Source organism: Nesoenas mayeri, assembly GCF_963082525.1.
Source record: "Nesoenas mayeri genome assembly, chromosome: 26".
In the NCBI taxonomy this organism is placed as follows: Eukaryota; Metazoa; Chordata; class Aves; order Columbiformes; family Columbidae; genus Nesoenas; species Nesoenas mayeri.
In genome coordinates, this window is record NC_137552.1 from 3241573 (window position 1) to 3269421 (window position 27849).

At 60.2% G+C, this 27849-nt stretch overlaps 1 protein-coding gene across 1 annotated transcript; it reads right to left on the reverse strand.

Moving 5' to 3' along the window:
• Positions 1-18997: 18997 nt before the first annotated feature.
• NGFR (nerve growth factor receptor) lies at positions 18998-27306 on the reverse strand (the record flags this gene model as incomplete). The annotated part of the gene is made up of 6 exons (XM_080359893.1): positions 18998-19299; positions 19372-19532; positions 20251-20503; positions 21729-22088; positions 24014-24155; positions 27265-27306. The coding sequence occupies 6 exons, from the start codon at positions 27304-27306 to the stop codon at positions 18998-19000; spliced, it is 1260 nt and encodes a 419-aa protein (XP_080216019.1).
• Between the last annotated feature and the right edge of the window lie 543 nt (positions 27307-27849).

Here is a 27849-nt window from a genome sequence, read left to right on the forward strand (position 1 = left end):
GCTGGGGATGTATTTCCCTGCTCCATGGCCGGGCTTCGCCCCAAAGCAGGGGCTGACCCAGGACCACGAATCTCTCTGTTATTTTAATAGGGACGTACCCTGCGAGATGATTAACCACAGGCCTTTTGAAAGTCTGGCAAATAATTTTTCCAACCTAATTGGGTTTGCTTCCCTTATTTCTGCAGCTTGTGTGCTCCTTATTTCGTTATTTATAGAAAACATCTGTCTGAGTGTCAGCCAACCCTTAGGTGGGAAACTGAGCCTTGGCGATCTCTTTGCTCTACACGGCCGGGGTGGAACCGCAGCTCTGCTAAGGGGAGTCGTGGTGACCCCATGGGGGGACAGTGACAGGTTTTGGGGGTGACAAGGTGCCCACGGGAGCCTCCTCGCAACCAAAAGGAGCGGGAGAACAGGGGAAAAACAGCAATAACCCGAAAAAAGCAGGTAAATCACGCTGAAAAAAGCCCTTTGAGGGAGGCGGGAGCTCCTCCAGCCCCGTGCGGTGAACGGGCAGGGAAAACCAAGGGTTGTTTTTCCAGGTAAGAAGCTGCAGGATGAGTGTGTGGTAATGCTGACTAAGCCAGTTATTACAGCCGTGATTAACCCTGGTAATTAATCTCTGGGACTGAGCGTGGCAGAGGTCGGCGTGCTCAGCGCTGGCGGGAGATGTGGTCTAATTGCTATGGGGATGTCAGTTCTCCCTCTCTGCACCCACTTCTGCTCATCCTTTATGGTTTGGGGATGCTTTTTCTCATCCTCGCTGCATTCGGGAGCTGAGGCTGGAGGGACCTGTCCCGGTGGCAGCAGTGGGGACAAACCCCTGTCCCTGCTGTGCCCGCCGCACTGGGGCGCATGGGATGGGGTCGGGACCAGCTGCGCGCAGGCGACGGGACGAATCCCGGGATGCAAAACTGCTTTGGTGGGTGGGAATGGGGAGGGAACCAAGCCAGGGCAGTGGATTAATCAGGGAAGATCATGCGGTGAGTTTATATGGCAGCTGCATCCTCCCCAGCGCTCCACTAACCCCGGAGCATCTTCCCCCGGGCACCATTCCGAGAGCTTCGTCCTGTGGGAATAGGATGGAGGTGAGAGCTGAGCTCCCAAACACCTTTACCCCGCTGCTTTCAGATTGCAAGAAATACTATAAGTCCAAAAAAACAAGCAATATGCAATATAGTATGGAGTCTTGGTGGCTTTTATTTGTGAGCTTCATCCTGCGCCCGCGGGGCCTCGCGGTGCTGACACACGGCGCGTCCGGGTGGTCCTATTGGTACCGCTGGCACAAGGAGCTCCGGGTTGTGAGCAGAGGCTACTGATAGCACCGTGATTTACAGGGAGGCTGAGGCCAGCCAGCTCCAGGAGTGCTTTTACGTGACGGCCTAATGGTTATTAATTTGTCTGGAATTTACCGTAATGCTATTAATCCTGATAGGCTTGTTGGGTATTTAATGCAAATATTTTAAGTGTTTCTGTGGGATTTTTTTTCCCTGGAACAGCATGTTTAGCTGCACAGCCCCATGCAGCGGGAGCTCCTGTTTCATTGGAAATGTCGCTGATTTTCCCCCCGGTTGCAGCGGGTGTAACTCAGCCCTGCTCTGCCCCATCCCTGCGGCAGCATCGCTGTCCTCTCTGCCCCGAGGTTTCAAATTCCTCTTCTCTTTTCCGGCTCTGAACGTCTTTCATCTCCTCTTCTTTTCAGGAACCACCGGACTGCCCATGTCCCCACGCTGTGCCTGTGTCCCCACACTGTGCCCATGTCCCCATGCTGTGCCTGTGTCCCCACACTGTGCCCATGTCCCCATGCTGTGCCCACCGGTGGGTCACCCCGGCGCCTCCCCGTCTCTGCCTCCTGGCGTTGCGCTGCTGCCATGCGGCTCCGTTTAGGTGGCCCCGGCAGATGCAGCTTTCCAGCCTTCGTGGTGGGAATCGCGGCTCCGAACGCCTGGAAACGTGCGAAGGTTGCAACCCGATTCCGGCTGCGCTCCCCCGGCCCCGCAGGGAGAGCACAGCTGATGCCAAAGCGGGGGGAATCCAAACCTCCCAGGGAAGCTGGGAATGTGTAGGACTTTATCCAAGGATCAATTAACTAAATGACAGGCTGGGGCTGTGAAAGCGGCAGGTTCCCTCAGAGGGATCAGCTCCCGGCTGCACGGGCTGGCTGGGGGGTCTGGGCTGATGGCTCCACACATGTTGGCTCAATGCTGGGGGGACACGTGTTCCCCCCATCAGCCCCTCCGGATGGGTCTGTGCCCGGTGCGGGCAAGCGGAGCTGTGGGGACGTGCAGAAGGTCCCTATGCGCACGTGGCCCCGTTCCTGCTGTCCCCAAGCCCTGCAGTGTCCCCAAGGGTGGGCTAATGCCGCTGGCCCCCCAGGCAAGCGGCCGGTGCTGGGGGCAGACAAAGAGCCCTTTGAAGTGTCTGGAGACATGAGTCAAGGGCTGGCGGTGCCCTGTGCCGAGGGGCAGGGGCCGGGGCCACTGTCCCTCAATCGATGGCTTTATCCTTTATGTTCTGTGCTGGCTGGAGCTCCCGGGGGGTTTGCCGGGGGTTTGGCTGCCACCCCGTGTCGCTCAGGGTCGTGGCCACCACCGCAGCTCCGGACCCTCCCCATATCCCCTGTGTGGGGCTCGGTGGGCACCTCGTCTGGGCTGTGGGGTCCAGGGGGCTCATCCCCCTGCATGTGTCTGGCTGGAGCCCGTGTTTCCAGCCCCCTTGGCCGGGGGACAGCTCGACCTTCTCACTGAGCCAAACCTGGGGGTTTGGCTGAGCAAACGCAGCCGGTCTCTTTCCAGCCCAAAGAGCCGTCCTGGGAACGCGGGGGAGAGAGCGACGTTCCACTCCTCCCTGCCCGTGTCTGGGAATAGCTGGGTCTGGAAATACCCCGCGGTGAGTGTCCAAGGGTGACACCGACCACGAGGGGACCGACCCCTCCCCAGCTGCAGCTCCACGGACCCCCAGGGACGGGCTGTGGCAGAAGGAGGGTTTGCAAAGTGAGATCCCTTGGTGTTTGCAGGGTCAAACACGATGCCACCCCGGGACAACAGGCATGCGGTTCCTCCGGGTATCTCTTTGTGAGGAAATGGTCCAGGGACAGCCCTGCCTGTTTGAGTGATCCCTGGTGAGAGACGAGTGTTTTCCAGGAGCGGGCTGAGCGGGGAGATGCTCATCCCCAGGCTCAGCTGACGAAACACACCTTGTTCCCGACAGCAACCGCCTTTGGAGAGCAATGGGGGTGATGGAGACGAGCCCCCAACACCACCAGCTGCTCCGGGACACTGAGTGGCCCCAGGGGAGCTGGGGATGCGGGGACACAGCCCCAGAGCCGGCAGAATAGGGGGTGGGTTGTGTCCAGGGCAGGGGACACAGCACGTGCTGCGGGAGCCCTTGGTGGCCAGGCTGGCGTTTGGCCACCGTGCCCGGGTGGCTGCGGCTGCTCCCAGCCAGATGTTCTGTCATTCCCGGCTGTTCGGTTCCAGATGTTCTGTCGTTCCAGGCTGTTCGGTTCCCAGCGTCTGCTCTCGCCATCAGCCCGGCCTCCCAGCCTCCTCTCCGTGGGCGGCAGATTCCCCTCTTGCCTTCGTCAAGGGGGCCAAGAATAACATGAATTCGCAGCGAGACGCCTGGTTCTCCTCTGAGCCCCCCGAGTCCTGCAGTCCTGATGGGCTGGGGGAGGGTGGGAGCCCCAGCCCCTGGGGGGGCGGGATGCGGGGGAGAAGCGAATAACGGGGCTGGGGAAGATGTGCAGGAGGCAGCGCTGCTGAGAAGATGCAGCAAGAACATCAGGAATGATCGAGGCCATTCCTGGATTCCTGTCCTGCTGTGTTCCACATCTGGCCTGCACGGGCAGCCTGGCCGTGACCGGGGACCGCGCGGCGAGGTGACACCGTGGGCTCGCGCCTTCCGGGCTGCAAGAGAAAGCGGGTGTCAAAAGCAGAATCTGCAGCGCCAGGGGAGAAGAAATGGTCTTACAAAAATAAATAGTGTGGGTCACGAGTCACGGTTTTTTTCTGGAGGAACCAAGTGTTTACATGAGTGCTCGGGGGCCTGGCCGTGCCTCGCACTCGCAGAAAAGCCCTGGAGGAGAGGCTGAGGTTGAGCTTGACTTAACTAGGCTTAGGCTGTGGTTTGGGAGGCCTGTCTGTGACACGCAGTGCTGGTGGCTGTCACAGCAGCGTGGGGACACGAGGGGCTGTGGGGTGGCTCAGCTGGTGACTCTGCCCCATTAATTGGGTGTGTGGGTGCTCCGGGTGCTGCGGGCGGTGGGATCCAGCCTGGAGCCTGCCCGGGGTCCCGGCACCGGGTGGTCCCTGCGCAGAGCCGGGGGTGACGCCAGCACCGGGAGCGCTGCCAGCGCCGTCCTTGCTCCGTAATCAGCAGCGTGACCCGCGCACCGGGCATCCCTCGGGTGGGGAGGAGGACGCCCTTTGTTCCTCCTGCTTTTATTTCTCCCTTTGAAGTCGCAATGCTCCCACTCGGCCACCGCCGCCGTCACCGCTGTGGCGAATGGCGATGCCACGCGGGCAGGTGGGGACAGCTGGTGGCCCCGCTCGGTGTCACAGCCCCGTCCAGCTGTCCATGTGATGGGCAAGAGACGTGATACGGTGACAGAATTGATTCAGCTCAACTCCCTCTGGGTGCCGGCGGCTCCGGGAGCAGCGTCTTGTCATCCATCCTGGCCAGGGCTGCTCCCCGCAACCAAAACAAGGGGAAAAGCTCCTGCAGCCACTTTTCCCGGTGTCACCCTCTGTCTCATGGGACAACAGGTCTGGGGCAGAGCTCTGCTGCTTCATTTGCTTTGCAAAGACAACCAAAAGGTGCAAAGTGCCTGTAATCCGAGCACAAACCAGCCCTGCTGTGTGCAACCACTGCCCTGTTCACACTTTCTAAAGCACTCCAAGAAAACCACTTCAGCTCCCTGCACTTTTGGGATGCGGGCACCAAAGAAGCCAATCGATCCCCTTGCGGTCGCTGCCTTCAGACCCAGAGCTGCTCCCCGCAGCACGGACACTTATCAGCTCTCGGATGCGTCTCTCTCCTGTTATGTGTCTTCCAGGGGCTGTTTTACCATGATTTCTTGCCTTCAGCTTCTCGCCAGCCCTGCGGATGGTGTTTACTAAGTGTATTTTAATGGGTTCACCTCTCACCTCTGACTAGACACTCATTGATCTGGTTTGGATCCCCTCGGGACCGCAGCCCCGCGCCCTCCGTCCCAGCTCAGGTGCTGCCCCATTGCTCCAGCCATTCTCTCTCCCAACCCCGAGGCCGCTGCTGCAAAGGCGGCTCAGGACATGGACTGGCTTAAAGCTCTTCCAAAATATTCCCCTCCCGTGTGGTTTTTATGATAAACAGGAAGCTGGGTTTCCATTTCACCCCCAAATCTTCACAGATCGTGGATGTTTTTATAGCGGCTTTTATTTATTTGTTTCTTCCTCTTGTTGGGAACCGGAGAGTTTGCAGCTGACGGGAAGCAGGGGAAGTGTCGGCTGCGCGGAGCTGCAATGGTGAGTGTGTGCAGGGACTTTCATGGAAGCCCAACACCTCCTCCCAGGGGAGCGGGGATGGAAACCGGGATAATGTTTCGTGCTGCTCCCCCCACTCCGGTGCTGGGTTTGTGTGAGGGGAGGTGATGATTTACCCGAGGTGATCCGGGGGCCCGAGTGCTGATTTATGGAGCAGTAAAACCAAATGGACTTGTCTTCATTGTCAGTTGGTGTTTTTTTTTTCCCCCAGAAAAGCTCATGGACATTTATCCTCCTTCTGGTAAAAGCCCCAACTGAGCAGAAAATCCCTCCCAGCTACTGACAGCCACATCGCAGCCCCAAAATACCATCCTGACCCTCGATTCCCACGGTCTGACATCCCGCTCCCCCCGGCCCAGCGGTGCTGATGGGGGGATCCAGGTGTAACCAGAGTTTAATTTGTTTTAAATTAACGTGGGGGTGTGGGGGAGGCTGAAAGGCAAAGGGAATATTTTCCGGGAAGCTCTCGCTGCATCCGGGAGGGTGAGGTCTCCAAGTTCACCACAATTAGGGGTAATAAAGCTGTTTTCCTTTCCCCTGGGTCCCTGGCATTGAGGCGGTAATGGGTTTAAGCTGCTGCTGGCCCAGGTGAGACTTGTCCCACCCCAAATTTGCAGAGAGCTCGTGGTTGGTGGGGCAGGAGCAGTGAGAGCAGGACCTGGGGATCCCTGGAGCCACAGGTACGGTGTGAAGCCAAGGGTGCTGGTTATTTGGGTGCTTCTGGTGGCAGAGAGGGGGGAACCTCGGAAAAACCTCCGTGTTGCATCTTCCCTGAGCTCTACAGGTGCAATGATGTCTTTGGAATGAGGTCCTACCGCTGGGTTTTCCTGGGATGAGACCCCACGGGTAGGGATGGGGATGTGTTTTGCCATTTAACCTGCTAAAGCTCTGGGAGATGCTGTTTGGGGACAGGTGGGGACAACAAGGACTGTCCCTTGGGGTCTGCAGGCAGCAGCTCTGCCTGGGAACTGAAGGGAGAATGGGGATCACACAGCAAGTGGGGGTTGATCCCACTGCACATGGGGGCTGATCCTGCTGCAAACGGGGGCTGACCCTCTGCCTGGCCGGAGCAGCGGATGCTCCTCAGAGGCACCAGCCGTTCAGGGACACAGACCCGAAGTGGCACCCAAACCAAGTGCCCGTGGGTCCCTGGGTGGCATGAAGCACTTTCAAGATGCTTGGTCCTGCGGCTCCGACGCTTCCCCAGCCCCAGAACCACCTCGGTTCGCACGCGATGGGAGACCCTGCAGGGACTCGGTGCCGTCACATCCCCCCACACATCAAACAGCCAGAGATGTTTTAATTAACTGACATGCAGCAAAAATCACGGAATGGCCTCTCAGCGCTGGATAGAAGAGGCAGCTGGGAGCAAAACCACCGCATCCCAACGTCCCTGGAGATGAAGGAGCAGGTCTCATTGCGGTCCCCATGGTCCCCACCGCATCCCACGGCTCTTCCCAGCAGCATCCCACGCGGGCTCTGGGGATGGGGGTTTGTGTCTCTTGAGCTGTTTTCTAAGGAACGGGGAGTGTGGCAGGCGGGGAAACCAGAGCAAAGCTGCGGCCCCGGCTGGAGGGATTTCCATCCACGGCGGGTCATGCTGTGCGTGTGTGGTGCCCACGTGTGACCCTCGCTGCCGCTTTGCACCCCAGCCCCTGGGGGACAGGATGAGTCAGAGGGGCCAGGCAGAGGTTTCTCAACACAGATAAAGATTCCGAGGTCGTTTTTCAAGTCCCGGCTTTTGTGGCTGCGGAAAATGCTGTGGGAGAAACACAAAACCATGTGAAACTCGTTGAGGTTTCAGCTTTGTTATGAGCACGAAACTTGGACCAGATTTGTGCTGGGGCTGTTGCTGCGCTGTCCCCCCGCCCCCGCAGCCTGGATGCCACAATTCGACCCCATTTTTTCCCTTTTCTATTTATTCACTGCAAACTGCTTGAATGCCTTCTATTTTTGCTGCCTTTCATTTAGCCAAAGAGCAAACCAAGTCACCTGATGGATGAAATATTTTCTTGATAAGACACTTCTTTCCCCTTGTTTTGCTCCCCAGCGCGGCCCGTCCCAGCAGCTGCTGGTCCTCACGGAAATACTTGCTCTAATGAAACCTTACACAGCTGTTTCTCACTAGGGCATTCTTCAGAGGTGGATTATTTGTCATTCCCCAGCTTAATAATAATAATCCATTAATGCATTTTTGTCATCCAATGAAGGAACAAAACGCTCCCATGTGTTTTTACAGCAACGGTGCTTTTCCACGCACACAGACGGGTTCAGGCTCTCCCAAAATACACCGAACAGCTCCCGCAGCATCAAGTATTAAGTCTTATAATACACCAGGGCAGGTCAGGAGTGTATTAAAACCACTGACTAACAGGCATACAGAAGAGATGTAAGAGGGAAGGGAAAAGTGAACGTTTCCGACACAAGGGCGGCCGTGGGGATCCCCTCCTCCCCACCCCCCCGGCTTCTCCTTCCTGGGAATCTTGTGAAAATGTTTGTTTCTAATCCCGCGCTGGATCAGACGCTCTTCCACGAATGGGGGTTTGCGGTTCCCTCGGTGCACGCTCCATGTTCTGCAGCCGGTGGGGCTGCGGGCAGATGTTCCTGTGCAGAGCCAGATGTGCTGCATGAAGCTCTGGCCTCTCCCCGCTCCCCACCTCTGGGGCTTTGCTGCAGCATCTCCAGGGAACATCGTGAGCATCCCTGGGGAACAGCAGAAATGGGACAATTCACCCTATTTTTTGCTGTTTCTGCTGCTGCCAGTGCCATGGACCCGGGCAGGGGCTGAGGACCGGGGTTCACTCCATGCCTTGGCGTATGGAGGCAGCACATGAACAAGCATCAATGCCAAAATTCGGGCAACTCACTGTGCTTCAAGGAAATTAAAAAGCACTTTCTCCTCTTCTCGCTTATCCAAACGCTCGCAGCCTCAGCCTGCCTGCAATTGGCGTTTGGAGCAGGCTTGGACTTTGATTTGTTTCTCATGGCTTCGTGTCCCGATGGGAAAGGAGAAGTTATTCTGAGAACCTCACCGGCGAGGCGGGCAGGAGCGGCGGGGGCAGCCAGACACAATATTTCCCCTGCCCGCGGGAGAGATGCTCCGGAGGCTTTTTGCCTTTGATTCCTTCTCCCCGCGGCTTCTCGGCGCAATGAAGAGCAATTATCCTTCCCATAAAAGCCTCCTTATTTGAGGGGACTCGCAGTCACTTCAAAGGAGGGGCAGGTTTCTCGGGAACAAAGTCACCGTGTCAGCGGGTTGTCGGGGCTCTGGTGAAAAGCTCAGTCTTGCACTCGCTGCCGGGTCTCTGCTGTCCCCGTCCCGGGGTCTGTTCGCAGCTCGTGTCCCCAGGATGGTGGTTTCTGTGCCCTGATCCCCCTGCAGGGGCCCGTCCCAGTCAGGCTGGCACCAGGAGCACCAATACCCTTCCCCAGGTGATGGAGATGTCCCCAGCCTGCAGGGACCGACCGTGTCCCCATCCTGTGCACGGTGGGGACAGCACGGGAGAGCTGCCCCTCCAGCCCCCTCGTCCCAGACAGACAGACATCGCTTCTCCTGCCGAGGAAAGGGCAGCGACACCAGAGCCCAGTCTGGCCAAGGCTGGGGATGCCAGAGCGAGCAGCGCCCGCCTGGATCGATGCCTTTTGTCCTCCCCAGCCCCTGTTCTGAGCCTCCAGCTGTGTTAAGAAATAACCTCTCCCCAAAGCCAAGGAGCGCTGCTGCGGCCGGGGATGCTGTTCATCCCACCCGGGCAGAGCCCCAGACCCGGGGGCTTGTGCAAGAGCCACTTTGGGGCTCAGTTCTTGCAATCAGGAGCTGCTGCCCAGGCACAGAAGGACGGCGAGGGAGAGCCTGAGCTTGGGGGGATTAAGCTGGGTTTAAGCACCGCAGCAGCTCTCTGGGCTGCAGCCTGGTTTCCCATTGCTGGGATCACCCGGGTTTGAGCCACCTGAATGAGCTGACCCCATTGTGGGATATGAGGTGCTGAAGGGATTCCCGTTTCGTCCCCTGCACCCAAAGGGACAGCAGCCCGGGGACGTGGGACAAGCCACGCAGGGGCCGGGCAAAGGGGAAGGGCTGCGGATCTGCAGCTGCAGTCCTGGGGCTGTGTCACCCCCTCTGGCGATGGGGACAGTGGGTCGGGGCTGGAGCATCATGTGCCCCTCAACAGCACCCTGGGGTGCCCCCCCTGCAGAGGGGAAACGGGGCGCCTGTAAAACCAAGAGAGTTAATCACGGAGATAATTAAAACCAGCGGCTGCGGCTGGAGAGCGAGCGGCGGTTTCGGAGCGAGGGGAGGAAGGAAGGCGGGGGGAAGCTGGGGCTGGGGGGCTTGGGAGGTTTTGTGTTTGTGTTTTGTAAGCCAGGGAACAAATCCATATGGTTGCATAGGCAATTCCCAGGAACTTCTAGCCTGGGCTCCAAACTGAATGTTTCAATCCTTTCACTATAAGCGTGAAATTGAGGCTCTTTGGAAGGAAACGGGTTGGTTGGCAGCTCTGTCCGGTCGTTCTACTGACTCTGCTCAAACCCCCCAGCACAGGCTGTGTCCCCCACAGCCAGCCCAGGCACATGGTACGTTATGTGGGTTCGAACCTGGTTTTAGCCAAAAAAATGCCATTTCCATGCCTCTGGCCGCAGGTCACCTGGATGGGCGAGGGGCAGTGAGGACGTGGAGACCCGTGTGGTCCAGGCACTTGGGGGATGCTGGTGTGGGGGGATGCTGACACATGGGGGATGCTGGCACACGGGGGATGCTGGCACATGGAGGGATGCTGGCACATGGGGGATGCTTACACATGGGGGATGCTGGCACATGGGGGATGCTTACACATGGGGGGATGCTGGCACATGGGGGATGCTGGCACATGGGGGGATGCTGGCACACGAGGGATGCTGGCACATGGGGGATGCTGGTGTGGGGGGATGCTGGCACATGGGGGATGCTTGTGAGGGGGGATGCTGGCACATGGGGGGATGCTGGCACACGGGGGGATGCTGGCACATGGGGGATGCTGGTGAGGGGGGATGCTGGCACATGGAGGATGCTGGCACATGGGGGATGCTGACACATGGGGGGATGCTGGCACATGGGGGATGCTGGCACACGGGGGATGCTGGCACATGGGGGATGCTGGCACATGGGGGATGCTGGCACACGGGGGATGCTGGCACATGGGGGATGCTGACACATGGGGGGATGCTGGTACATGGGGGATGCTGGTACATGGAGGATGCTGGCACATGGGGGATGCTGCTCCCGTGGGCTGGTTTGGAAAACCCCGGCTGGGCTGGGCTGGGGGTCATGGTTACCACCCACAGATCAGCAACAGTTTTCTGCCTGTGGTTTTCTGATCTTGCAGTTGTGTGTGTGCTGCCTTGGGTATTTTCCAGGGCTGAGCCAAAGCATCTCTCCAGAAAGCCCTGATTAGTCCAGGTCTGAAGCAATTAGAGATGGAACAAAACCCTTCCAGCCATGGAGGGTTTCCAGCGCTCTGGAAACAGGGAGAATTTGTGTGAGACGGATTCGAGCTTGAAGACAGGCTGGACCTGGGGAAAGGAGCCGTTCCTCCTGCTCAGGACCTGAGCAAACCCCAGGGGGCCCACACCAGTTATTTCTTTTTCACTCTTCAAGCCTGATGAATATCCACAGGAATTGTGTGTTGTGGGGAGGTGGTGACCCGTTCCTGCAGCGCAGGGACACGGTGACACCAGGGGCTGGGACGATGCGGCTGCACCAGGACAGGGCTGGGTTTTGGAGGACAGGCTGCAAAAAGGGTCCATCCCGGCAGCCGTCCCCGAGGAGGGACAGGACGAGAGAGGGGCAGAGGGACGGTCATGCAGGAGGGTCAGTGGTCACGCAGGAGGGTCAGTGGTCACACAGCAGGGTCAGTGGTCACACAGGAGGGTCGGTGGTCATGCAGGAGGGTCAGTGGTCATGCAGGATGGTCAGTGGTCATGCAGGATGGTCAGTGGTCACACAGCAGGGTCAGTGGTCACACAGGAGGGTCGGTGGTCATGCAGGATGGTTGGTGGTCACACAGGAGGGTCAGTGGTCATGCAGAAGGGTCGGTGGTCACGCAGAAGGGTCAGTGGTCACAAAGCAGGGTCGGTGGTCACGCAGGATGGTCGGTGGTCACGCAGGACAGTTGGTGGTCACACAGCAGGGTCGGTGGTCACACAGCAGGGTTGGTGGTCACACAACAGGGTTGGTGGCCATGCAGGAGTGTCAATGGTCACACAGCAGGGTTGGTGGTCACACAGCAGGGTCGGTGGTCCTGCAGGACGGTCGGTGGTCACGCAGCAGGGTCGGTGGTCACACAGCAGGGTCGGTGGTCCTGCAGGACGGTTGGTGGTCACGCAGCAGGGTCGGTGGTCACACAGCAGGGTCGGTGGTCCTGCAGGACGGTCGGTGGTCCCGCAGGACGGTCGGTGGTCACGCAGCAGGGTCGGTGGTCCCGCAGGACGGTCAGTGGTCACACAGCAGGGTCGGTGGTCCCGCAGGACGGTCGGTGGTCCCGCAGGACGGTCAGTGGTCCCGCAGGACGGTCGGTAGTCCCGCAGCAGGGTCGGTGGTCCCGCAGGACGGTCGGTGCCCGCACTCCGCCGCTGGCCGCTCTGCCCTCGCCTGGCGCCTGGCCCGGCCTCCCTGCTTGGAAACCCAGAAATCTCTATTCCTGAGAACCTCATCTGGCTGTTTCTCAAAGCAAAACTCCGGCGACCATCAGCCGGGCCCAGAGGCTGCCTCTGCCCGTTTTGTTTGGAAGAGTCTCACTTTGCATCTTATGAAAATTTTATCCCCATGTTTTTTGTTCTGTTTCTAACACAAAGAGACATTTCCAACACCCGGCAGCCAGAGATTAAAATAAAATGAAATATTTATTTTAAAATGAGTAATAAACTAACCTGGGAGCTTGTATCTGAGGAGGATTTACATTCATTCTGGTTTTCAGATGGGGAAAATGAGTCACCAGCTAATGGCCAAGGGGAGCCCATGAACTGGAATGAATTGCATGGGATTTTTTCACCTTTCAAGGGAATTAAAAGCCCTTTGAGCCCTCCCGGCCAGGTCTCAGCCTGGGGCTGCACCGAGCGGAGCAGCTTGCCCAGGAAGGACTAACACTCGCCCCAATGCCTCGGACCAGCGACATCCTGGCTGAAGCTCATCCTCTGTTTGCTGGGAACTGAAATCCCCGTTATCTGCCCCGTCCTCCCTCAGAAACCAGAGAAAGTCGATTCCGCCAGACCCCTCACAGGCTTTTTCCTGCTCTCGGTGATTTTTGTCCTCAGCTGCGGTTGGAAGGAACCCAAGCTGACCACTTTCTCCCAGCCCCTGTAAATCATTCCCCTTCCCCTTTCGTACTCAAATAAAGGAAATAATTAAAAGACCAGGAAAATGAGCTGTTGGCAGGTTTCCTGCAGAAGCGCTCAGCGGAGCTTTCTCAGGAGCAGGGTGGATTTTCCAGGAGCTGCGGTGCCTCCGTCAGAGGGATTTGGGCTCGTCTGGGGCTCTCTGCCCCTTCCCTGTGCTCTGAGGCGGCCGTTTGCTGTCCCTGTGCCAGGACCCCTCTGCTCAGCGCCCGGGTGGCCTCTGCACCGTGGCCAGCACCAACGTGCATCTGGGAGCGATGCTTTGAGGGAAAACAGAGGGTTTTCCCTACTTACTCGCTGCTTGCCTGGCCGGGGGGTTATTTTGGGGCTCCCTGGGTGGCTCCATCACACCCTCACTCCCGTATTGAGAGGCTGGAGATGGGTTTTCTCAGCCTGTTTTGGGCACAGACTGCGCACTGGGCTTTGCTGGGATGATTCGGCAGCAGCGAATTGCCCGTGTGGGGGGAGTGGGGCAGGACCCCCTGCCCTGGCTGCTGTGTCCCCTCACACATCATGTCCCATGCTGGCCCCCCAGTGTGGCCATTCAGGGCTGGTTAACACCCCCAGGACCCATCAGCACCTCTGGGAGCTGCACCCAGCTGCAGCAAAGCAGAGTCACCTGTGGCAATTTGGGGAAGGGGGAAGTGGAAGGGGAAGGGGAAGGGGAAGGGAAAGGGGAAGGGGAAGGGGAAAGGGGAAAGGGGAAGGGGAAGGGGAAGGGGAAGAAAGGGAAAGGGGAGGGGAAAGGGAAAGGGAAGGGAAGGGAAAGGGGAAGGGAAAGGGGAAGGGGAAGGGGAAGGGAAAGGGGAAGGGGAAGGGAAAGGGAAAGGGAAAGAAAGGGAAAGGGAATGGGAAGGGGAAGGGCAGGTTGTCTCTCTCCTCTGCTGCCTGTCCCCGCTGTGGGGGACACTGCCACCCCTCCCTCAGGTGAGCAGGACAGACAGACCTCCCAGCTGCACTGGATTTGGGGTGGTGTCACCACATGTGCCTTTTCCCACCCACTGATGTGTTCCTTTGCCTTTCGGGCCAGGTTTACCCTGGGCCGGGTTTTTCCTGCCCCAGGCTCAGCCCCAGTTTCTGCTGGAGCTCCAGGATGCTGCAGCAGCATCCACGGTGTTTGGACCACACAGGGGTTTCTCCAACCCGCTCAGCAGAGATGTGGAGATGCAAAGCCGCAGGTTAAAAGCGAGAGGCTGCCGTGCTGGTCCCCTGGGGGCTGTTATCCCCCTAGTCCCGAGCAGCCCAGGCTGCTGTGCCCAGCACTGGCACCCGACCATCACCCAACCTGCTTCCCATTACGGGGGAATGCGGCTCATCTGGGCGGCAGATCCTGCCTGGGGGAGATGGGGATGTGAGGGGGGAGATTGGGGTACCTGGGGCTGTTTGCAGGTCGGGGGGTCTCTGTGGGATTTGGAAATGAAGTGTCTCCCAATCCCCCCTCCCTGCCACCGGCTACAGCCCCAAATCCAGGCTCAGTGGCTGGGCTTAGTGGTGGACTTGGCAGCGCTGGGCTAACGGTTGGGCTCGATGATCCTAAAGGTCTTTTCCAACCTAATTCTACGATTCTGAGAACGCTTGCTCAGGTTCTGGAGACGGACGGGGAGGAAATGTCGGTGGATTAGTGTTTCTCAGCTGCAGCTGGGCGCTGAGCCGCGGGCTCACCTGCAGAGCTCTGGAAGCTCCGCTCGCTTTTCCCATCGTTTTCCCTCCACAGAGGAAGGTTCTGAACTCCCCACAGGAGCCGGGAGCGGAATCAAAAGCATCTCGGGGCATTGTGGGTTTATTTTGCTTTTCCTTTTCCTTGTGCCTCATGCTGGGGACAGCGAGTGGTTTACAAAGCTGTGGCTCTTTGCTGGAGGTGGCAGTGGCCAAAGCGGGGGGTTGTGTGTCTGTCCCCATGTCCCCGTGCCAGTGGCTCTTTCCTCCTCCTGCTCCGAGCAGCCCCAGCCCCCCAGCTCCGTGCAGCAGATGTGAGATTAAGCAGGGGGCCGCGCTCTCCCTCCCCAGACACCCATAAAGCAAAGGAAGGAAGTTTTCCAGGGCCCTTTCCCCAGCCCCGCTCACCAGTCCATGCAAACATCAGCCTCCTTCCCTGAGCTTATTGTTCTTTTTTCTTTCCCCCTCCTGCACTAACCATAAATCAGGTTGTTCTCTCCCGGGACCGGGGAATGCAGCTGATGCCACACATGCTGAGCACCTTGCTCAGTCCTTCACTCCTGCTCCCGGTCCAGCCAGGGATGCGGGGAGAGACGGGGGGAGGATACTCGTTGTTCGGGGATGCAGGGAGAGCTGTGGGGAGGATGCTCGTTGTTTAGGGATGTGGGGATGGCCATGGGGAGGATGCTCGTTGTTGGGGGATGCAGGAAGGGCCATGGGGAGGATGCTTGTTGTTCAGGGATATAGGGAGGGCCATGCGGAGGATGCTTGTTGTTCAGGGATGTGGGGAGAGCCATGGGGAGGATGCTTATTATTCAAGGATGTGGGGAGGGCCATGGGGAGGATGCTCATTGTTGGGGGATGTGGGGAGGATGCTCATTGTTCAGGGATGCAGGGAGAGCTGTGGGGAGGATGCTCGTTGTTCAGGGATGCAGGGAGAGCCATGGGGAGGATGCTTGTTGTTCAGGGATGTGGGGAGGGCCATGGGGAAGATGCTCGTTGTTCCCCCCGGGCACTGCGCAACCTCCCGGCTCTGCTCTCTGCACTGTCCCAGCCCCTTTCCCAGGGGAGGATGGGGATTAAGAGGAAGCAGATTAAACCTAATGGATTGATTGCGATTGTTTTCCCTTGTTTATTCACAGCACCAGGCTGGAGCCTGAAGAAAGGCGAAGAACGCGCTCCGTGTGTGCGCTCCTGCTCCTCATTATGGCTCCCGCTACAGAGCGCCCGGGGCAGCCAAAAATAAACCCGGCTACATCTGAGCATCCTATTTCAAGCCCTTATGAAACGCGACGTGTAAATACTCTGCACAAACCCACACGCGATCCTGTGCCGAGCAGCCCTGGGTGCCGGCTGTGGGGACACGCAGCCCCCGGGGGGCAGCGGCGGCTGTTTGGGGTAAGACCCAACCTTGTGTCTGGGGAAGTTTCACCTGTCACCGTTCCTGGGGGGTGTCCCCCCAATTCGGCTGCCCCAGGACCATGTGGGTATTTAGCATCAGGAACACACCCTGTGCCCTCCCAGCCCTTCCTGGGCTCATTGCAACAACTTCCCCCACCTAAATAACCCCCCTGGGGCTGGTGCAGAAATGGGTGCCTTGTGCCCAAAGCAGCAAACACTTCAAAATAAGAGGATTTGAGCCTTTTAACACTCTTTTACAGCAGCTGAAGCGACTTGGAGGGGCAGCAGGAGGAAGCCACCCCCTTTTCCTGGGTTTTTCCCAGCACTGAAGGTCTCTCCTGGAGGGGACCAGCTGTGGGCAGCGCCACTTGTACAAATCTGGATAAACCGTGAGAAGCTCCCGGCGCCGCGTTCCTGGCCAAGCTCTGAGTCTGCTCCATGTCCCCAGGAATCCTCCTCCACCAGATAAGATCAGGCTTTACATTCCTGCTGTTTATGAGGTTAAAATAGGATGGCGAAGAGAGAAGAATAATACCCGACCCTTGGAGGCTCCGAGGCTCTTTGCTATCACGGACTCACAAAGGCAGGTTTGGGGAGGGGGACACAGAAGCAAGCAGCACAGCAGCCCAGTGATGCTCTTTATTGGCATCCGACAGATACACAAGGCCCACTGCCCCCGTGCACCCCCCATGCTGCTCACACCCACAAACCCCCAACTCCTCCTACAGTGGCTATTTCTTCATCGTAAAACTTGCTAATAAATCGGTATTACAGAGGGGTGAGTGGGAAACACATTCTTCGTACAACAGAAACATTAGAAAAGGACACAAAACGCACCGACGAGCACTAACTTTGGCTTGGTTTTCCCTCCTCGTGTTTTGTATTTCTATTTATTTCCCGCAACCAGGGATTTGAGGCATTCCCCCGGCTTCTCTTTGGATGCTGAGTTTGTCCCTGTTTCCTCAGCCCTGAGGAAATCCCTTTACTATGGCAATTGAAACCTGAGACCGTGGCAATATTGTCCTGAAGAAAAGCAATTTCCAGCTGGAAGGTACGGCCGGGTTGGCGTGTGGGACCCGAGCGGGCAGTTTTGCTTTTGATCTGGGCGCTCAATTCCAGTCGCCCTTAGATCGTATTTGATTCGCTTCACCAAAAAAACGGACCGATGGAAACAACCCAATGATAACCAACATTGCAATTCATCCCAGTGCGTCCCCAGGGATGGATGGAGCCGGTGCCCCAGCCAGGGGCTCACAAGCTGGGGCCATCCACTGCAAATTTGGGGTAGTTTCCTTGTGTTTTGGTGATGGGAGAAATTTGGGACTCACAGCCCTGTCGGGACCGGGTGTTTCCAACCACCAGGTTTGGTGTGAGCGGCCGAAGCGTCGTAGGGTTGTTCCTCCAAAGGGATCTTTGCTCTTTGGCTGCAGGAGGCACCAAATGTCCCACCCCAGAGATCCAGGTCCTGCTTCTTCACCCAAAGCACGAGGGGCAAAATACCCAAAAGCTTTTGAAGCACTGAGGCTCTGGAATCCTCTCACTGAAGGCTCCGATCCCTCGGGAAGCACCGAGATCTCCGTCCCCATGCTCCGCCAGAACAGCCAGATCCTTCCACATTCCCGCATTGCTCATGGACCTGCTGCAGCGAGTTTTGGGGGGTGTTTCCCTGCCTCCCCATTGAGTCTTTAAGGCCAGAAATGAGGTGGGACTGAAGGCTTGGGTTGCAAAATGAGAGCTCGCCTTGCAAAGGCTGCGAGGACGAGCAGAGGGGCCGGAGCAGGTGCTGTCACCCCGTGTCACACGTGGAAACATCAAGCGGTCCGTAAAATGACACAGTGTTATTTACAAGTCTTGCTTATCTCCTTAAAGAGGGAAAATCACCTTCTGCCTTCAAGAAGCAGTTCCTGGTTGGATCTGAAGGTGAAGGGGAGTCCAGAAGTGCAGATGCACCAGGCGCTGGGCGCCAACTCAATTTGTCCTTCCTCTGCAAACCCGAGATGCTCCAGGGACATGTTGGGGACATCGCGCGGGACCACGTACGGGTGCTCACCCGTCCACGGGTGAGCCGGGTGCTGGCGAGGAGCTGATATGCCAACAAAACGCATTTCCAGCTCTGGAGATGCAGTGGGTGATGTTCCCGCCCCGGGTCTGCGGGGGGCCCGTGGCAAAGGGGATGTTGGAGCCACCCGGGGGTGCCTCTGGGTGACAGTGGGTGCCCCAAGGGTGGCAGCACCCACCGTGTGCGCAGGCAGAGGCAAAGGGCCCGGGGGGCAGGGGGCTCCTGAGCCCCCTTCACAGTGCTGGAGGAGAAGGAGCCCTTACGGGGAGAGCACCCCCCCCAGCAGGGACAGGGACAGTGCAATGGCGGTGGGTGGCTTTGTGCCAGGGAAGGGCGAGCAGAGCCCTTTCACCGTGTCCCTGCTGTCACCAGGCACTTTTTCAGCCCTTTAGACCCTCCGTGTCCTCCCACAGCGCCAGGAGGTGCCACCAGGCACCTGGTCCTCAACACTGGGGGGTCCCAGCCTCTCCTGACCAAGCCCAGGTGCAGCTTGTGGAGAGATTGTGCCCCGCATTCGCAGTGCACATTGGGCTGCGCATCCTGTCCCCAGCCCACCCCCGGTGCAGCCCCGTCCCCAAATCCTGCTCCAGCAGCTGGATTTCAGGTGTTGGAGAGGAGCAAGAACTGGTGGAGGTGTGGAGAGCTGGAGCCCCAGCGAGACAGGGGAAGGGGTTGGAAGCATAGAGGGGAGAGCGCAGCGCTCACTCCTGCATCCGTGTGTCCGTCCTGGCGGGGCTGCACAGGGTGCTGGGGTGGCAGACGGGCTGGGGGCGCCTCGCACCCATCGCACTCAGGGGCTGCCGGGGGCAGGCGGTGGTGGGAGGGGGTGGTACCGAAAACAGGAGCGCAGTGCATACAGGACAGTAAACTGGGGGGGCCCGGGGAGCCCCCGCTTCCTCCCCCCACCCCCCAGCAGGGCTCGGGGTGCCAGGGAGGGGAGAGGCGAGGGGCCCGAGGGGGAAGGGGACCCCGCGGGGCCGCCCCGGGCCACCCTTCAGACGGGGGAGGTGGCCGTGGACTCGCTGTACAGGCTCTCGGCGATGTCCCCGCGCTGGATCTTGCGCAGGGCGGCCAGCAGGACGTCCAGGGTGGCCGACTCCCTGGTAGCCCAGTCGGCCAGGAGGGCGCGGGCCGGGGACTCCTCCCGCGTGAAGCCCGCGATGATGTCCTCCTTGTAGCCCAGCTCCCCGGCCAGCTGCCGCCACGTCTCCTCGGCCGAGCTGCCCAGCAGCTTCTCCACCTCCTCCTGCTTGCTGGCCGGCAGGCTGGCGTACAGGCTCCCGTCTGCCTTGGGCGCTGGGGGGGACGAGGCAGCATTAGGCCCATCCCCGGGTGCCCCCGGCCCCTCGCAGCTCCCACGGTCCCTACCTGGCCCCTGGGTGCCCTGGCCGGGTGGCTGCTGGTCGTGCAGGCTCTGGCTGTCCACCGAGATGCCGCTGTCGCTGTGCAGCTTCTCCCCCTCTGGCGACGGCGTCTGGTTCACCGGGTGGTTGTTGGCCCCTTGTTTGTTCTGTTTGCAGCTGTTCCACCTGCCGGGAGAGGAGCGGGGAGGTGACAGCTGGCGGTGACACCGGGGAGGTGACAGCCAGAGGTGACACTGGGGAGGTGACAGCCAGAGGTGACACTGGGGAGGTGACCACCGGTGGTGATGTGCCCCGGGCTGGAAGCAGGTTTGTGCCTTTGATCCTCTTTCTCAGGACCATTTTCCCAATAAGAAGTATTCTCCTGCAGCCTCTGACTCGCAACTCTGCAGCACAGCGGCCGGATCGGTTTAAACGGGTGTCTGCGGGTGCTGAGCTCTGGAGCTTTGCAGGGACCGGGGCAAGGATCTGCTGGGATCCGCTGCAGAGCCGCGGCTGCGCTGCAGAGCGGGGGGATCTGGGGCCACGTGTGGGTCCCCCCAGGTGCCGGGAGCAGCCGAGCTGGCCCTGGCATGTCGGGGGCAGGTGCAAACCCAGCGCCGGGATGAGCCGCTGAGCCTGATCGGCTGCGACGGCTGCGGCGGGTGCCAGACCCAGCAGGGCTGCCGGGGGGTTGCAATGAGGGCTCCCCCTCCCTGCACCCCACCCACTTGCCATCTTCCTCTTTCACCCCTCAACTGCCTGATTTGTCCAGCATTTCGTAAATCCAGCTCCTACCCACCCACCCGCTCCCCCTCCCTCCTTGCTGTGGGACTCCCGAGGTGGGGACACAGCCTGTGTCCCAGCACCAAAACCCTCTGCCGTGCCCCCCCAGCTGCTCCTCTACCTTTTGAAGGCGATGTAGGCGACCAGCCCCACCACCACGGCCGCCAGGATGGAGCAGTAGACCGGGATGAGGTTGTCGGCGGTGCCGCGGCTGACAACGGGCTGCGAGCTGCCCATGACGGTGGTGCCGGCATCGGCCGCGGTGCTGGGCAGCACCTCGGTGCTCGGGGGGCTCGGGGGGTCCCTGGTGACGGGCTCAGGGCTGGCGGAGCCCGGCAGGACCGGTGTGTGGGTTGTCCAGCGCGGGTGGAGGTCTGCCAGGCACCAGAGAAATGAGATTGATTAACCAGTGAGTCATGCAGCCAGTCTGTCTTGTAACAGGCTGTGGTGGGTGACCTGGTGAAGGGACAAGTGTCTGCAGGGATCTCACTCCAAAGGCTTGTGGAGGTGCCAGCTCTACCCCATCCCCTCGTCCCCAGGCTTGTCCCTAAGGCCACTTCATCCCCTGGCCACAGCCCCCAAGTCCCCAGGGAAGCTGCAGCTGTCCCCGTCCCCAATGGCTGATGGCGCCTGGTCACAGCTGGACATGGATGTCACTTTGAGAGCTCTTCTGTCCCAGCACAGGCTTTGCTCCAGTCCTGCAGCTCTTCCCCTGACGTGCCCCTTTCCTGGACCCCCCAGCCTGGCTCCGTTTGGGAGTCACCCCATTGCACACCCAGGCGTGTCCCGCAGAGAGAGCAGATACGGATGCGCCTGGTCTTGCCCCGAGCAAACGCTCTCATTGCAGCTGCCCCATCCCCTCCCCAGGCACCTCCCAAACCCCACTGACAGCGATCCCCTGGGGCTGTGCCGTGTCCCCTGTGCTGTGCCATGTCCCCTGTGCTGTGCCGTGTCCCCCTGGCTGTGCCGTGTCCCCCTGGCTGTGCCATGTCCCTGGGGCTGAGCTGTGTTGGCCGGCCCAGGAGGACGGAGCGGGTGCCAGGGAGGAGCTGGCACCTCGCCCCAGCGAACCCCCCACCGCAGCCCCCGGCCAGACCTGCTGCCCTTTGGACGCGGCGTTTCGGCGCCCGGCCCGGCGGTTTCCGGGGGGGCCCCGTTGACAAAGCTGCCCCTGTGCTCCTTGACTTGTGGCTCCATTTACTCAACCCTTCCAAGGGTGCTGCGCCGGCTGCCCCCGCGCTCTGAACCAGCCGCGGCTGGGACAAAAAGCTCCTTTCTCCCCAGCCGGGCTTGGGCAGGGAATTGAGCTGCCAAGGAGCAGCTGGGGTGTCCCCAGCCCTGTGGCTCTGGGGGGCTGTGCACAGCAGCATGTGGAATGGCAGGGTGGGGGTGCTGCCGGTGGGTGATGCTCTCCCCTCACCCTGGGCACTGAACCCCCCTTGGCTGTGGGGCAGCTGCTCCCCAGTTCTAAGGGCTCCTCTCCTCCGAGCCCTGGGACGCGCCACTGCCCCCCACCACTGTGCTGCAAAGGGAAACTGAGGCACGGAGCGGTATAGGAGACCCGGCGAGCACAGCTGTGCCCAGGACAGGCAGCGTTACCTCGGCACTCGGCATCCGAGGTGGCCGTGCACTCCTTCACCAGCACCTCGTTCTCCTCGCAGGTGGTGCAAGGCAGGCAGGGGTCCACGAAGTTGGCTTCGCTGGAGAAGGTGCCCTCGGGACACTCCTCGCAGACCGTGTCCTGCGAGTCCTGGCAGGGGAACATGAGGCCGAAGCCGACCTCGCACACCCGGCACTCCCGGCAGCTCCCGCTCGCCTCGTCCTGGTAGTAGCCATAGGCGCAGCGGCACACGGCGTCGTCCGACTCGACGCAGGGCGCGGACATGCTCTGCAGCCCCACGCACTGCGTGCACGGCTTGCACGGCTCCGTGGCGCTCACCGTGTCCGAGTAGGTGACACCTGGCGGGGGACAAAGCGGAGGTCAGAGCGTCCTGGCTGCAAACCCTGAGCAGGGACAGCGGTGACATTGCCACCCCCAGCATCTCCCCTGCCCGCTGCCTGCTCCCTGCCTGCCCGAGCCAGTGCAGCCCCGGGGCAGCCGCTGGCGTGCGCGGCTGCCATTAAGCTGGGCTCATCCTTCGCATTATTCTGAATTATTGATGGGCGCCATTAGAGGGGAAGTGGCCAGGAACGGTGTTCGGCTGAGTGGGCACATTTCAGGGGCAGCGGGGATCCGAGCGCAGCAATTACAGCCCAGATTCAGCAATGGGGGCTGGTGAGGGGATAAATAAATCATGAGGCAGCAATCAGGGGGGGCTGGCGAGGAGGGGAGAAGAAAATCTAAAAAAACCCACAAGTGGCCATTTGGGCTAATGCAAGGACCATCTTTCCCCGACCCCTCCGGGCTTTGGCAGGGCTGGTGCTTGGCTTGGAGCGGATTTTTCCAAAACAGTTTGCCTGGTAAATTGGGAAGACGTCCAAGGCAAGAGCCCGGGGCGGAGGTGGGGATCCCGGAGCCATGCCCACATTCCTCCCCTGGCACCTCCAGCTCACATGGGGCGGGCAGGGTGCTCTGCCTGTGCTGCCCGGTGCCCATGGGATCTGCTGGGATCCCAGGGACAAAGGACCCTGTCCCAGCACAGGCTGGTGATGGGGTTCACAGGTCTCCTTTCTGCACCTCAAAATCCTCCTCTAGGCTCTGAGAAGCTGTGGGGGTCATTTGCCCCCTTGCAGCAGACACACCTGTGGTCACCCTATGGCCAACCCCCCAGCAGTCCCCAGCTCCTGATAATTATCTCCTGCTGCTGCTAACGAATGAGTGAAAGGCTCCAGCTGGGGCGGGGTGGGCTATAAGGCAGGAGGGGCTGGAGGGGCTTTGTCCTGGTTGGGGTTCTCCAGTGTGTGTGGTTCCCCCTTTAGAGCAGCGAGTGGGGTGGATTGTCCCCCTCTTGGTGCTGTTTTATGTGACACCACCTGGAGTGTCCAAGCAGGGGCTGGGAGGGCCCTGCAGCGCTGCCCATCGATTTTACAGGGAAGCAGAGGTATTTTTAGCGCTGCCCTGATGCTGCTCTGTCCCTGCTCTGCTCACGCAGCTTCTCCCCCCGACTTTGCCTCCTCTTTGCTCCCCCAGCCCTGCTCTGTCCCTCCCCTCGGGTCACGTCCCTGGAGCAATCGGGCTTGGCTGGCACAGCTTTTCCTACAAATCCTTGTCTTCAAGCCTTCAAAGGGTTTGCAGCAGTAAATGTGAAGGGCAGGTTGCTTACGCATGTCGTGGCCTTGTTTAAACAGCCAGAGCTCGCCCCGCTCCGCTGTGAGCGTTTAACCGGGTCTCCAGCACGCATCGCCAGCCGACATTTATGAAGCATTTGACATAGACAATGTGCTGGGAACCGGCCAGGAGAAAACTGTTCCCCCCTCTCTTGGGGACCTGTATGATTTACTTCTTCCCCTCTCAAACTTGCTTTTGCAATCTGTGCGAGGTTTAAAAAAAGACAAGTATAGGTGGCTCATGGGGACACGTCCCTGTGGCTGCATCACAGACTGAAGGGCAGTTAAGGGGAGTTTTTTGGAGGCAATGCTGGCCATGAGGCAGGAGCCACTGCAAGGGGGATCTGCAAAGGTGCTGGTACCAGCAGGACCCAAACGGGGGGAGATGCTGCACCCAGGGCAGGGATTTGCAGGGCCGAGAGTTTGGGGAGGTGCTGGGAGTAACCCCAGTGTCAGCGCAGAGCTAGAGCTGGTCCCTGCAAGCGTCGTGAGCGGAAAAGCTGAATGAAATGGCGCAAATCGTGCCCAGGCGACGCTTCCCGGAGGGAAAGAGGACGTGCAGCGCAAATGCCTGTGAACGCTCGTGGTCCCCAGTGCCACCGATGCTGGGTACTCACTGTCCAGGCAGGGCTCGCACACCGTCTGGTTGAGCCCGCAGGGCTGCACCACCCCCTCGCCCAGGTTGCAGGCTTTGCAGCACTCCCCGCTCGCCGTGTACATCTTGGAGAAGCACTTGTCCTTGGAGCCCCAAGCAGGTCCCTGCAGAGAGAACAGAGCCGGGAGGTGACCCTTGGATGGGACTGCGTGGGGACGTGGCACAGCCAGCGAGGGTGTCCCACATAGGGGTTAAAGGGGGCTCACGCTGAATACAGGTCTTGGAGAAATGACTTTCCTGTGCAAAACTCGCTTATTGGGAAAGCTCCTGCTGAGCGCTACAGCTGGAGAGGGGTCAGGAAAGGCCATATTTCCATGGGCCAGGCTTGGGGGTGTTTTGGGGGGGAAGTGAGCTTTTCTGTGAGGTTACAGCATTGATTGTTCTTGTCTCTCGCCTGTGCTGTCTCCTCTAAGGATGCTTTTGCCATTCCGAAGGGTCCAGCCCTCCCCACGCCGGGGTGAGGAGAGCTGGGGTGGCAGCTCTGCCCAGCGCTCCTGCTGCGTGTGGGTTGGGAATCAGCCCCCCCGATGGACACCGAGACTTTGACAGGAGCACCGAGAGCTTCAGCACCATTTACTGTCTCATGGCAGTAAGTCTATCTGCTTTAAAAACCTGTCCTCGCATGTGGAAGCAATAAACCTGCCACGGGCCGTGGGGTCAGAGCTGCCCTGCAGCCGGGGCAGTGGGTGCATTTGCAGGGCTCCCCAAACCATCAGGAGCCACCACCCTGGGTGCAGGGCTGCCGAGATGCTGTGCCGGGGCTCCTCGTGCTCCCTCTGCTCGCAGGCAGTTGTGCTCCAGGGCCGGGCCAGCCCTTTGCCAGCCAATTAAGCCTGATTTTGGGGGGAAGAGACGCAGCTAGCACTTGGAGAAGCTCCTCGTGCATCTGGATGCCTCGTCAGCCAGTTGGCCGCCTCCTTGCACAATGCGGCGTTATGAACTCGCTGTGCATCATCCGGCAGCATCCGGCCCCGGAGACAATGGAGCGCCAATTATAGGCATCTGAATGACAAAGTGCTCCAATTACCCTGCGCTGGGAAGCGGGCGCTCTCCTCCCTGGCGCGCCTTCGCCAGCCCAGCCTGGCAGCCGCTCCGGCGCTGGGCCCCGGTTGCTGCTGGGGGGGCTCCCAGCACCCCAAATACAGCTGGGAATTGGTTTGGGGTGAGGACAGGGCCAGTTGTACCTCTGCTCCGGGACAGATGTGGCTCATGGGGCTCCGCACCCACCCTGGCTGGAGCTCGCCCATCCCTGCACCCCCTGCTTGCACCCTGTCCCCCTGTCTGGGTTTGTCCCCCTGTCTGGGTTTGTCCCCTTCCTGTGGTTGTGGCAGCAGCAGCGGGGGAGCCAGGGCTGCCGTTGTGCACAGGGACCGGCAGGACCAGCTCTCCCACGCTGCAGCGGCTGTCAGTGGCTCCGCGGGGACAGGACCCGAACACCCTGCTTCCTCTGGACCCCCGAGCTGAGCACAGGGACCCCTCTGGCCACACGTCCCCTCCCGCAGGGCTGCCAGGAGCAGCAGATGCCGCCCCCTTGCCAGGGCCCCCCCTCAGCGCTCCCAAATGCTGCAGAAAATGCAACTTCCAGCCCCAGGTGCTGCACACACACCCCCCCCTCCCAGCTCTGCCCGCATTTCCCTTTTAGTTCTGCATCTTGAGCACTGAAAGCCCCATAAAGATTAACACACTTATGAGCGGGGCACATGGTCTGCATTAGCCCGCTGAAATGTGTATGTTATTAACACAACTCCTGTTGACAAAGCCACAGGTATTAACACCATAAAGCATTTTGACAGCTGGACCAAGGAGAGGGGGACAGACGGAGGGTGCGAGCAACACCTCTGTAAGCTTTTAATTGCTTTCCGAGTTGTGTCAGGGGCTTTTGCGTCCCGGCAGATGCCATCGGTGTAGGCGATGGCCTCAGCGGAGTTTGGCGCGGCACCGCGAGCTCCGGAGCCCTGGCACAGGAGATCCAGCACAGGGAAGGGAGGGGATGCTCCAGCTGGAGCCTGCCCAGCGGCAAGCCTGGATCTGACCCGCTCGGCAGACGGGCTCTGCCGCTCCTGGCGAAGCGCTCTGGCCAGGGAAAGCCAAAGCTCTGGCTCCGCGATCCCCGCTCCAGGCAGCGAAAGCCACGTCTGAGCTGGGGTTCTGGCCAGCCCGTGGCACGGGGGGCTCTGCCTCCTCCCGCACGGAGCTACCGGCCACGCAGAGCAGGTAAAGAACAACGAACGTGGGGTGCCCAGGGTTTGGGGGTGCACCGGGGCTGTGGCCACAGCTGTGGGTGCACATCTGGACCTGTCAGGCTGCAGAGCAGCCAAGCACCCCCTATGCACCCCCATCTCTGCAGGGGTAATCCAGGGGAGCAGAACCAGCCCTGAGGCAGCGGTGCTCCGGCTGGGCTCAGCCCTGACCCGGGCAGGCGGCTCTGCAGATTTGGGGACACCAAAGCCTGGCCCCCATTGTGCCGGGGGTACCGCCCAAGGAATCTATACAGCTGGGACAGCTCTTGCTTTGCCAGCTACCATGAGCATCCCTGGGGAGTGTGGCCAGCCCAGTATGGGGTGTATGGGGAAGGGGACCCCTCGGCACGGAGCCGCGGATCCCGCTCTCCTCCTCAGTCTCTGCGTGAAACTGCCAAAGCTCCAGCTGTAATATCCTGCCCAACCGTGTCCTGCTGCCCAACGAACCCCCTGGGACGCCAGACACGTTCCCCCGCAACAGCAGCCTCGTCTCTGCCCCAGGTAAGCGGGTCCATCCCCATGTGGCCCCCGGTAGTTCCCTTCTCCTGCCCCCCATGCCCTGAAGTTTCATCCCCAGCACCCGCCGCCCCATCCCGGGGCTCTCACCCTTTGCTCTGGGAAGCGGGTTTGGAGCTGGGAAGGTCTAAGGGAGATTTTGGGGGTGTGGGATGGCAGGAGATGAGGGCATTGGGGTGTGGGCGGCTTGTCCCCCCGCGCCCGCAGCGAGGCAGGGCTCTGGCATCCTTTTTTTTGGGTAAAAGCCTGGGCAGAGCCGAGCGCAGCGGGACTGTCCCCGCGGGTCCCCATCACCACCCACCTCCCCGAGCCCCCTCCCTTTGTCCCCAGAGCGCTCTGCCTCGCACCCCGGGACCTCCCACCCGCACCCCGGGGTCTCCAGCCCGGCCCCTGCGGGACCCCCCGTGCGTGCAGCCCGGGACCCCCGGCGCACCCCCCGGCGCAGCCCCGCACTCACCGGCGGGAGCAGCAGCAGCAGCAGCGGCAGCAGCCGGGCCATGGTGCGGGGGCGGCGGGGCCGGTCCCCCGGAGCCGGTCACCCCAGCCGGTCACCCCAGCCGGTGCGCGGCCAGGCTGCCCTCCGTCTGCCGCCCTCCGCCTCGGCGGCAGCAGAAAAGGGCTGCAAGTCCCTCCTCCTCCTCCTCCTCCTCCTCCTCTCCGCCCCTGGAGCATCACGGCGAGCGGCCGAGCCAGCACCCTCCTCCGCCGGCACACAAAGCCCGGGCCCCCCCGGCCCCCCGCCCTCCCACGAAGCGCTTTTTGGGGTGCGCTCGGTCTCCAGCCCTCAATGATTCACACCGACCCGTCCGCCTCCACCACCCCCCTCTGCTGCCCATCCCCTCAAGCCCCCACATCCATCTGTTTGCCTGTCCCTGCGCACCAGCCCCTCTCGGGTCACTGTCCTCATGGCAGGCTTGTTATAATATCTATCGCGTTATAATATCTATCATCACCTTATAATATTTATCACCTTATAATATTTATCACGTTATAATATTTATCACGTTATAATATCCTATATTGCAATCCCAGCAGGAGGCTC